Raw genomic sequence first — 12,051 nt, 5'->3', positions numbered from 1 at the left:
ACAATCCTAATAACATATACTTTGAATATTCAATTGTGGCTTTTTTAAATTGTCAAGAGTATGGAAATTTAATCATGCTCATTTATATGCTTACGTTTTCGAATCTAATTTTAGCGATTGTTACTACGTCCCGTGCATTTTTTGCACGGGTTTAACACTAGTGGGAGGATAAAGACAAGTCCTATGTGATTCTCTATGCATTTTACTTTTTGTCTTATCTACCCTTATAAGTGTTATTTGACCCGTCACAAGGTTGTGACGGATATATCCGTCACAAGTGAGACCTATCGATACATGATATACTCCCTCCAATTCACAATAAACTTCCATATTTTTTTTCTTCTATTCACAATAATTTCCATATTTCTTTTTTTTTTATAAGTGTTTTGTATGGTGGTGTACTGTATTTGTGTGGTCCAAATTTAATTATATGCTCGGATAGTGTGTTTCCTTAATTTTTGTGTCAAAATGAAAGAGAAAGTTTATTGTGAATTAGAGGGAGTATATCTTAGTTAGAGGTGGCAATCGGGTCGGTCGGGTCGGTCATATCGGCTCGGGTCAACCTGCCCTTTCGGGTCGAGTCGGGTTCAGGCCGGGCCGGGTCATTTTGGTCAAATGATGTATCTGGTCGGATCATTATCGAGTCCGATTACTTTACCGTTTTACATCAATTTTTGACCATTAAATTTAGTTTTTAACTATTATTTGGTTTAGTTACATACATCATTATTAAGACAAACTTATCAATCTAAACATAAATCACTTTCATTTTGATCAATACTAAGCTTAATAATTGTCGGGTCATCAATTTAATCGTGTCAATATCGAGTCGGTATGGTTCAGTTCGGGTCACTAATTATCAAGACGTGTCAGGTTACGGGTCGTCATCGGTCAAGTCGGTTTGAGTTGCAAAATTCTTGAGTTTTATCGGGTCGGGTGAGACTTGCGAGCTCTATCTCTTACCACTAGATTTATGCAATTTAAGAGTTACATAAGAAGGGAAAGCATATAAGCATTGAATGCAACATCACATCTCTGGATTTCCTGCATAAACAAAGAACAGAGAATGGTCTTCTTTACAATGATTCAGCTTCAAACTCGCTGCTGAACCTGTCATTACAAATGTTTTTTCTCTTTTCCTTCTGTATACTTCCACATTTTCCAAAGATAGACATAATCCACATCCGCTTTCTCCAATCATTCATTGTTTTATACGAAGTACTCTATTTACATTTAATTCACCTCAAGCATTTATGTTTCCTTATCATGTTTTTTTTTTTCTTCACAAATAATTCTTTATTTAAGACGGGTCATATCCGCCTTAAGCTTAAAACGAATCAAATATTACTCATAGAGTCATAGTATAAACGCAGAATGCATTGTAAATAACAAAAAAATTGTCCCATTCATGCAGGTGAGATGATATTAGACCTGTTTTATCCTTAAAACGGATATATGTTAACTTGGACCTATTGTTCTTCTTAGTGTGAGGTATTCATTTTATAGTTGGGTCAAGTATAAGACTATTTAAATAGGTAAGATAAATATTTTATTTAGGATGACGAGGGAACCAAGCTACTCTACGTAAATTTTCGAATATATGTCATAACATGCAAATCCCACACACTACGTCAACCACCCTTTTTAAGGGGTGGCATGCGTACCCAGTCTTGGTGAGCCTTGAAATTGAGATCCTTGAAAATTTTACCCAAATTTTAACTACTAAAGTCAAAATTATTTTTTGTTATTGCGTAGATACCTTTGTCGTGTCTATGCAACTGGAATACTACCCATTCTTAAACTATAAAGTGAATACTTTCGTCATAAACAAAATTAGCTAAAAATTTGGCAGAGACGGTTCCTACTAAGTTATTTGAAAAACCACATTCTCGTACCCCCTTTGTATGTTATTTTTGTAACTATTTAAATTCGTAGCCCAAAATAACTCTTTAATTTCGTAAAATAATTATTCCTCCAATTCGATTATTTGTTTACCTATTCTAATTTGGGTATCTCGCTCATTTATTTTATCCCTTTATAGTCCGTCTCGGTTAATTATTATCCTTTTGTTTTAGCACAAAGATCAAAAAAATAAAAGAAAGCCAATTACTAAATGACAAGACCAAAGAAATAAGACGGAGTCAATTACTTAATGACAAATGAAAAAGACAACAACCATCAAAACAGAGAGAGTACTCGTATTATTTTATTTTTGAGAATACTCGTAGTTTTTATTGACAATTTGCTTCTCCACTCTAGATTTGGTCCACTTATAGTTGTAGTACTTGTGTCTTTCTTCAGAAGTCACTTTATTACAACTTTTTAAGATTTTTTCTTTACTTAGGAAAATTATAGTGAGGAAAAATGGGAAGAACACCTTGCTGTGCTCAACAAGGTTTGAAGAAAGGGCCATGGAGTCATGAAGAAGATCAACTTCTTATAAATTATATTAATCAACACGGTCATCCTAATTGGCGTTTTCTTCCCAAAAATGCTGGTACTTAATTCTCCTTTTACTTTTAATAATTTCCCCTGTTTTCCTCTTGCTGTTCTTGTGTGTTTTCGGGAGTAAACGAAATTGGGTTAGAGATTGCTTGACTCGAAACTTGTCGAGCCTGAAAAATTAAAACTTGGTTTCCGACTACATAGATAAAAAGCCCAACTTTAATTTGGCTTTATTCAATATATCACGTAAATTTAGGGAGACGGTATTACATGAGACCACGTAAATTTAATAATACATTTAACATTATTGTTGTTAAATAAGGGATATATAGATAGATTTGTGTTGTTCTTAAGATGTGAGACCGGCTCATACAAGACTCATAGTCCGGGTTTTGTAAATCAATTATTTTTGGATGGCTTTGTTACTAATTTAAGTAACACAAGATATAGACATATAGTTAACAGATTTGTGTGTAAATTATTGAAATGTCTTGTGTTTTGCTAATTTTAGGTCACAATTTGTTAGTATTTTTTATTTTTTATTTAAAGAAGTATGTCTCCTAACCACAATTGACCCAATGTGTTACAATAAGAGTGAGAATACAAGACCAATCAAGCAATATTTTCCATAGGTGCCATTTTTAGGCAGTTTCGGCAACAACCACTTTGTGTTGTTAGCATACGGTAAGCCTGGTTACATCCAACCCCTCCTTATCCCGCAATTTGCAGGAGCCCATGAAGCATTGGAGTAATGTTGTTTTTGTTGTTGCCATTTTGAGGCAGTATCCTAGTGGCTGTCCTCTTTGGGTGTTAATTTTTGTTATTTGGTCGGGAGAATATTGTGAATTTGACTCGATTAGCAATTCTAGGAAAACTATATTCAGTGTATGAACTAATCCGAAGATATGTGCCAGGGTATGTTATTTCTTACATGAATTAGTTGGATGCGTAAACATTTTGATGAATATTTTGATCATTTAATGAATATGGTAACTCATTTTGTTGAACGCGTGTGAGAGTTTGGAGTTGTGGTTCCCCTCACCAAAATTTTCCGACCAAAATTCAGCTTAATGATATCTACTTCTTGCAGGCCTTCAACGGTGTGGAAGAAGTTGTAGAAATCGATGGACAAACTATCTTGCAGGAGAAATGGGAAGAAGAACTTGTTATGATAAACAAGGTTTGAAGAAAGGGCCATGGAGTTTCGAGGAAGATGAACTTCTTATAAATTATATTAATCAACATAGTCATGGCAATTGGGATTTTCTTGCCAAAAATGCTGGTACTTAATTTCCTCTTGTTTTCCCGGTGTATAAATGAATGAGTACATTTGAAGTTCGAGTTTGAATTAGTTGGTATTATTTTGTTATGACTTTGTGACTACCACTTAGCTTACTGATATTTACTTCTTGCAGGTCTTCAACGGTGTGGAGAGAGTTGTAGAAGTCGATGGACGAACTATCTTGCAGGAGAAATGGGAAGAGCACCTTGTTATGATAAACAAGGTTTCAAGAAAGGAGCATGGAGTTCTGAGGAGGATCAACTTCTTATAAATTATATTAATCAACATGGTCCTAGTAATTGGCATTCTCTTCCCAAAAATTCTGGTAATTATTCGCTTGTTACACTTTTTTTGCCTTGATTTCCTCTTCCTAATTCTAGTCCATCTTGTTAGAGAATAATTGTAGTCAATTATTCTTCCATATCTTTGTTAATATTATGTCAATATTTAGTCAAATATTGTTAGTTAGTTTCCTTATTCTTAGCATTGTATTAGGTAACTAATTCTCTCTAATTAGGTTAACCTAGATAGTATAGCTGCTATATAAACGTTGTACCATCCTCTTTGTAATTCATTCAACTAAATATATTGATTTACAATCTTTACATGGTATCAGGAGAAAGGTCTCTCCGATCCTCAAAATTTTCTTAACTTTTTTTTTCCAACGCCTAATGTCAGGCTCCACAATTCCCAATGAAGCCGAGCCAACCAAACCGCTCGTGCTTCTCAATGTTCATTCCGTCGCTAAATTCGATGGAACCAACTATCGTCAATGGAGTTTCCAACTTGAAACTCTCCTCCAAGGCTACGGTCTATCATCCTTCATTGATGGATCTGCCCCACCTCCCAAACTTCTCACAGAAAAAGACAAACCCTCGGTTCCTAACCCTGCATACAGTACTTGGTATCGGCAAGATAGGCTCCTACTCGGTGCCGTGGCTAGCACCCTCACTGCCTCCGTCAGTCCATTACTCAACCGTGAACACTCTACCCAACAAGCCTGGGATGCTCTTGCCTCTACCTATGCACGAGCATCTCGCGGCCACATCAAACAACTCCGTCACAAACTCAAACACACCACCAAAGGTACCCTTTCCATTACCGATTACATGAACTCCGTCAAAACCATTGCCAATGACCTTGCCCAACTTGGTGAAATTCTCTCTCAGGAAGACATCACTGACCATATTATTGATGGACTTCCCTCTACCTATCAATCGGTCATTGATGCAGTCAATGCCCGAGACACCCCAATCTCCTTCACTGAGTTTCACGAAAAACTCATTCGTCAGGAACTCGTGCTTCAACAAACCGAGGCCACACAATCTGCCTCCTTCACACCCATGGCTCATCCAACCTACACCCGACATTCCGCTGCTCGAACTCAAACCCCATACACCCCACGCACCCCTGCCTCCACACAACCATCCACCACACCCAACCAAAATCCAACCAATCCCTTTCGTGGCAAGTGTCAATGGTGCCATGTTCAAGGTCACACCTTGTCCTATTGCCCAATTTTTAAGGCCCTCTACCCTGATATTCGAGTCCCACCATACGTCCGCACTCCCACTACATCCACTCCACCACCAGCTCAACCCCAAGCCCACCCCACGGCCCTCAACCCGCAACCTGTCCCCTCCCCATGGCTCCTCGACAGTGGTGCATCCCACCATGTCACGGCTGATCTGGCTAATCTCGCCCTTCACTATCCTTATGATGGTACCGATGAGATAGTCATTGGTGACGGTTCCGGTTTGCCTATCTCCAATTCTGGTTCTACTTCTCTACCCTATTCCTCTACTTCTTCTTTTAAATTAAGCAATGTACTTCATGTTCCAACTATGCACAAAAACATAATCTCCGTTTCCCAATTTTGCGCCGATAACAATGTTTGTATTAATTTCAATTCCTCGTCTTTTGTTGTGAAGGACTCTAAATCAGGTGCTACTCTCTTCACTGGACCAGCCAAGGATGGTGTCTACTACTGGCCGTCTCCGTCATCTCCGCAAGCCCACTCCACATCCGTCCAACAAGCCGACCTTCATCATCGTTTTGGTCATCCACACTTGGCTGTATTTAATCAAATTATTTCTAGCTTAAACATAAAAGCTTCTACTTTGAATAATACCAATGATTGTTCTGCTTGCTCAATTTATAAAAGCCACAAGCTTTCATTTACTGCTTCCTCACTCAAAACGCATTTTCCACTTGAAGTTGTATTTAGTGATTTGTGGACTTCACCTCTATACTCGTTTGACAACTATAAATACTACGTAATTTTCGTTGATCATTACACGAAATTTACGTGGTTATTTCCACTAAAGAAAAAATCCGACACACATAAAATATTTCTCAATTTCAAAGCATTCGTCGAAAAACAATTTTCCCGTCCTCTCCTCACTCTGTACTCCGACAATGGCGGTGAATTCGAAAAATTAAAACCCGACCTTGCCACTGCCGGAGTCCAACACCTCACATCACCTCCACATACCCCAGAACATAACGGCTTCGCGGAACGACGGCATCGCCATGTAGTTGACACCGGACTTGCGCTGCTCTCCCACTCCTCCATGCCCATCACGTTTTGGACCCTTGCCTTTCAAACCGCAGTCTACCTCATCAATCGCATGCCTACATCCACTCTTGGCCATCAATCCCCATACTTTCGCCTCTTTCAAACTCCACCCAAATATCACAACCTCCATAATTTCGGCAGCCCGCTATCCCCGGCTCCGACCCTACACTCATCATAAACTCGACCCTCGTTCCATTGCCTGTGTCTTCATAGGCTACTCACCCACTCAGCATGCTTACATGTGCCTTGACCCCACAACCAATCGCATCTATGTGTCTCGCCATGTTCGCTTTGTTGAGAATTCCTACCCCTTTGCCTCACAACCGTCCTCTACTCCTCTTCCTTCCTCATCATCCTGGTGTGAGGTCACAATACCCCTCATCCAGACACCCACACCACAACCAGACCCAACCCCAGCACACCCAAACCCCACCACACCTCCTGATTCCCCACGCACGGACAACCCCATTGATCCCACTACACCTCGCACTCACAATAACATCACCCATGTCTACACCCGTCGACCCCCATCCACCTCTCAGCCTACCATCGAACCCACTCCCTCTACTGCTATACCCACACAACAACCTCCCACCCACACGCACGCTACTCGTGCTTCCCATAACATCTTCAAACCCATTGACAAACTCAACCTCAATGCTCAACTGCAATCCACCGAGCCCCGCACCACCAAACAGGCCCTCTCTGATCCGAAATGGCGATCAGCCATGGACGAACAATTCCACGCCCTTCAAGCTAATCAAACCTGGGAACTAGTGCCCTCCTCCCCTAGCCAAAACGTCGTGGGTTGTAAATGGGTATTCCGTACCAAATACAATCCCGATGGGTCCATTCATAAACACAAAGCTCGCCTCGTCGCCAAAGGCTTCCATCAACGGCCCGGTTTAGACTACAATGAAACCTTCAGTCCTGTCATCAAACCTACCACGGTCCGATTATTGCTTAGCCTTGCCGTTACCAAGAACTGGCCACTGCGCCAACTAGACATCAATGATGCATTTCTCCAAGGTACCCTTACCGATACAGTCTATATGGCACAACCTCCGGGGTTTATTGACTCTAAGAACCCAACGCATGTTTGTCGACTTAAGAAAGCCATTTATGGTCTCAAACAAGCCCCTCGGGCTTGGTACACCGAGCTACGGTCCTACCTTCTGGATACGGGGTTTCACAACTCCATTGCCGACACTTCGCTCTTTATTCTTAATAACTCTCATGATTTATTTGTTCTTGTCTATGTAGACGATATCATTGTTACAGGTGCCTGTCCAACTCGCGTGAACTCGTTCATTCAAGCTCTTGCTAAAAGATTCATGCTCAAGGATCTTGGTACTTTAGCATATTTCCTTGGAGTTGAGGTTCAACCGTGTGCCAAAGGCTTATTTCTAACTCAACACAAGTACACGCTCGATCTCCTTGCTCGTGCAAATATGGCTGATGCGAAACCAAGCAACACACCCATGGATCACTCGGCCAAATTACATCTTCAGGACAGTCCGCTCATTGATAATCCCACTGAATTCCGTGTTCTTGTGGGCAGTCTCCAATACCTGTCCCTTACTCGCCCTGATATTAGCTTTGCGGTTGGTAAACTCTCGCAGTTTATGCATCAACCCACCACCTGTCACTGGGCTGCTTTGAAAAGGCTACTTCGCTATCTTGCTGGGACACCTGCTCACGGCATTCTCATCCGTCGTGACACTCCCCTGACCCTACATGCGTACTCTGACTCTGCCTGGGGAGACCATCCCAATGATCTTACATCCACGGGTGCTTATATTGTCTATCTTGGTCATACTCCTATCTCGTGGAGCTCCAAGAAGCATCGAACCGTGTCTCGCTCCTCCACAGAGGCTGAATATCGCTCCGTTGCTAATGCTATGGCCGAACTTATATGGCTGGGTAATCTTCTCACGGAGCTTCATATAACTCTCCCTTCTACTCCTGTCATTTATCGCGATAATTTGGGTGCAATCAATCTTAGTGCTAATCCTGTTCCACTCACGAATGAAACATGTTGCCCTGGATTATCATTTTATTCGGGAGAGAGTTCAATCAGGTGTTATGCGTGTTGTGCCCGTTGCCAATGACGATCAACTAGCTGATGCACTCACCAAGCCGTTGCCGGACCACGGTTTACTATGCTCATGTCCAAGATCGGCCTTTCGTCCCGACCGTCCGTCTTTATGGGATGTTAGAGAATAATTGTAGTCAATTATTCTTCCATATCTTTGTTAATATTATGTCAATATTTAGTCAAATATTGTTAGTTAGTTTCCTTATTCTTAGCATTGTATTAGGTAACTAATTCTCTCTAATTAGGTTAACCTAGATAGTATAGCTGCTATATAAACGTTGTACCATCCTCTTTGTAATTCATTCAACTAAATATATTGATTTACAATCTTTACACATCTGAGAGCTCAAGTTTGAAATGAGTTCGAGATTTGCCTTGAAAGTTTGAGCTCAGCAACCTCGAAACTTGTTAAAGCCTGAAATATTAGTTGGCGATGCTTTGTGATGACTGGAGACGACAATTCAGCTTAATGACATTTGCTTCTTGCAGGCCTTCAACGGAATGGAAAGAGTTGTAGGCTTCGATGGACAAACTATCTGAGGCCAGGCATCAAACGCGGCCCTTTTACTCCTGAAGAAGAAAATCTTGTGATTCAGTTGCATACAATTCTAGGCAACAGGTTTTGTGATTCCTTGTTTATAAAATGAAAACCAATTTGATCTAAAAATATAGGACCATTCACTAATTTGAATACGGTGATTCAGGTGGGCTGCGATTGCTATTCAACTACCCGGAAGAACAGACAACGAGATCAAGAATTTATGGAACACCCACTTGAAGAAACGGCCGGTAACCATGGGTCTCGATCCTCAACCCCCAGAATCCCCTTCTACGCGCCACAAGGCTCAGTGGGAGAGTGCCAGGCTCGAAGCCGAAGCTCAGCTCTCAAGGGAGTCCCTTATATATAAATATAGCCCATATTGTTCATCATCCTCTTATTCTGATATGTACCTTCGGCTTTGGAACTCTGAAGTAGGGGAAACATTTCGGAAGATTGTACAAAAGGAAAATACTGAAAAAAGTGCATGCCAAAGCCTGGTTTCTGAAACATCATCTTCTACAAAATGTGCTTCTAGTTCTGTTCTAACTCAAAGAGATGAAGACGTTGACGTCAAAGAGGACTCAAAATTCCACATTCAGCTTCTAAATGCAAGATCAAACTCCTCTTGTTCAGATCTGGTAGACGATTCTTCAGTTTCCGAATTGCAGCTACTCTTGGATTTCTCCGAAAGCAATGACATGAGCTTCTTGGAAAATGACATCTGTGATTTCTTCGACTAACCGGTCTTCTGTTTTGAGCAATGATTAAACAACAACTGCTTTTTGCGACATCGCTTTTGGCTCTCAGCTTTTGTTTGGCGTCTTGACCGTGAATTAACCTTAGGTAACTATCATCCATTTTTTGACCTCGTAATCTTCCAATACAGTCATGTATAAATATTTGGTGAGAACTGTAATAGGATGCCTCATACCTCTGATGATCTAGCTAATTTTTGGTGGTTCTGTAGAGTCAGTGATCTACATCAGAAATGTGGAATATCTGTATACTGGTAGAATCTTCAAGTTCTAAGGAACTCCTTAATTACCAAGTAGTTGCGAAAAACATGAATGTTTCTACCAAATTGTTGCAGAAAACTCGGAAATCTTTGTTTTTTGTACATCTCAGAATACCGCCCTCCTGGCTAAGTCACTTTGTGTCGGGTCTTTTTGAAATAACTTGGTGATTTAATATAAGATTTAGAGAAAGGTTATTTTGTATTGAATGAATGAATAGGTACAACGATTGTTCTATTTATACAATGAGACGGAACCCTAAGATATCGAAACTGTACAACTTGAGGAACAAGAAAGAAATAACCTAAGATAACAAACTTGATACAAAAGCTACTAATAAAGATACAAAAGATATTAACAAGAAAATACGCAAGCTGGACGAGGCAAAGGCAAGACCAAGCTTGGACACCAAAGAGAGAAAGTGAGGACGAGCCAGAGGCTTAGTCAAAATATCTGCAAGCTGATCAGTCCCCGAGATATGACGAACATGAAGCTGACCATTTTGAACTTGTTCACACACAAAATGAAATGACAAAGCAAGGTGCTTCATTCGAGAATGGAACACGAGATTGGCAGCATAATGAGTGGCACTCAAATTATCACAATAAATCGACGTCGGAGAGGAGATTGGGACGCCAAGTTCAGTGAGCAAGGAAGTTAACCAGTTGAGTTCAGTAGTGGCTTCGGCAACAGCCCGAAATTCTGCCTCAGTGGAAGAAAGAGCCAGAGCCCGTTGCTTTCGAGATGCCCATGAAATGGGATTGCGGCCAAGGTAGGTGATGAAGCCAGTTGTGGAAACATATTTATCTTTGTCACCACCCCAATCAGCGTCACAATAGGCGTGGAGACGAAGGGGAGTGTGACGAAATAACTGGAGGCCAACATGAATTGTACCCCCAAGATAGCGGAGCAAACGTTTGACAGCCAGCCAGTGACTGTCAGAGGGTTTTTGCATGAACTGTGCGAGTTTGTTGACAGTAAATGCAATGTCAGGACGGGTGATGGACAATGCGAAGGCGCCAATGATGACCCGATATTCAGTGGGGTTCGGATGGGGAGACCCATCAGTCGTGGTGAGACCAGGTGACACCTCCATTGGAGTAGGAGTGGGTTTTGCATCAAGCATGTGATGTTTGGTGAGAAGATCAGCAATGTACTTAGATTGTGTGAGACGCAGGCCATTGGAATTGGGCGTGACCTCGACACCAAGAAAGTACGATAAGGGTCCCAAGTCTTTCAAAGAAAATTTTTGAGAGAGTGTCTTAATAAATGAGTCGGTAAAGGAAGGGTCAGGACCAGTGACGATTATATCATCGACGTAAACTAGTAAATAAATCGGGGTGGGAGAGTTTTTGAATAAAAATAAAGAAGAGTCAGCTATTGAGTTTTCAAAACCATTGGAAAGTAAGAAATTTTTCAAGGTGGTATACCAGGCTCGAGGAGCCTGTTTAAGGCCATAAATGGCTTTAGACAGTTTGCAAACATAAGTGGGTTTAGAGAGATCAATAAACCCAGGGGGTTGCTGCATAAAGACAGACTCAGTTAAGTTGCCTTGAAGGAAGGCGTTGTTAATATCAAGTTGACGGAGTGACCAACCACGACTAAGAGCAAGTGATAAAATTAAACGCACCGTAGTTGGTTTGACAACCGGACTGAAAGTTTCAGAATAATCAAGGCCGGGTCGTTGATGGAAACCTTTGGCAACTAAGCGAGCTTTATACTTGTCAATGGTGTTGTCAGGATTGTACTTGACTCGATATACCCATTTGCAACCGACAATGTTTTGGGCAGAATTGGGAGGTACAAGGGTCCATGTTTGGTTTTTGGTTAGTGCTTGGAATTCGTCAAGCATTGCAGCGCGCCAAAGAGGGTGAATTAATGCTTGTTTAGTCGTTGTGGGAAGGTAAGGAGGAGCAGACAATGTCGCTGTTTTGGCATATTTTGGGTTAGGTTTGCGGATATTGTTTTGCAATCTGGTAGTGACATGGGGTTGGGAAGCAGCAGGAGGAGGAGAGGGTGCACGGTGGGGAGTGCGACGGGTGTAAACATTATGGACAGGATGGCGGGATTGGGTAGCAGGGGTTGTAGGTGGAG

The 12,051-nt window shown here is 41.2% G+C and overlaps 1 protein-coding gene across 2 annotated transcripts; it reads left to right on the top strand.

The window, feature by feature from the left end:
• The first annotated feature begins 2,230 nt into the window (after positions 1-2,230).
• On the top strand, positions 2,231-10,061 carry LOC141607154 (transcription factor MYB17-like). Of its 2 annotated transcripts, none has more exons than XM_074426512.1 (5): positions 2,231-2,497; positions 3,536-3,727; positions 3,861-4,052; positions 8,893-9,022; positions 9,108-10,061. In XM_074426512.1, the coding sequence occupies exons 1-5, from the start codon at positions 2,365-2,367 to the stop codon at positions 9,682-9,684; spliced, it is 1,224 nt and encodes a 407-aa protein (XP_074282613.1). In that variant the 5' UTR covers positions 2,231-2,364; the 3' UTR covers positions 9,685-10,061. The 2 variants fall into 2 exon arrangements, with proteins under 2 accessions (XP_074282613.1, XP_074282615.1); XM_074426514.1 differs by lacking the exon at positions 2,231-2,497 and adding an exon at positions 3,028-3,360.
• The last annotated feature ends 1,990 nt before the right edge of the window (positions 10,062-12,051 follow it).

This window comes from Silene latifolia, chromosome 10 (genome assembly GCF_048544455.1).
Source record: "Silene latifolia isolate original U9 population chromosome 10, ASM4854445v1, whole genome shotgun sequence".
NCBI classification, from domain to species: Eukaryota; Viridiplantae; Streptophyta; class Magnoliopsida; order Caryophyllales; family Caryophyllaceae; genus Silene; species Silene latifolia.
This window is presented reverse-complemented; position numbering and strand designations above follow the sequence as displayed.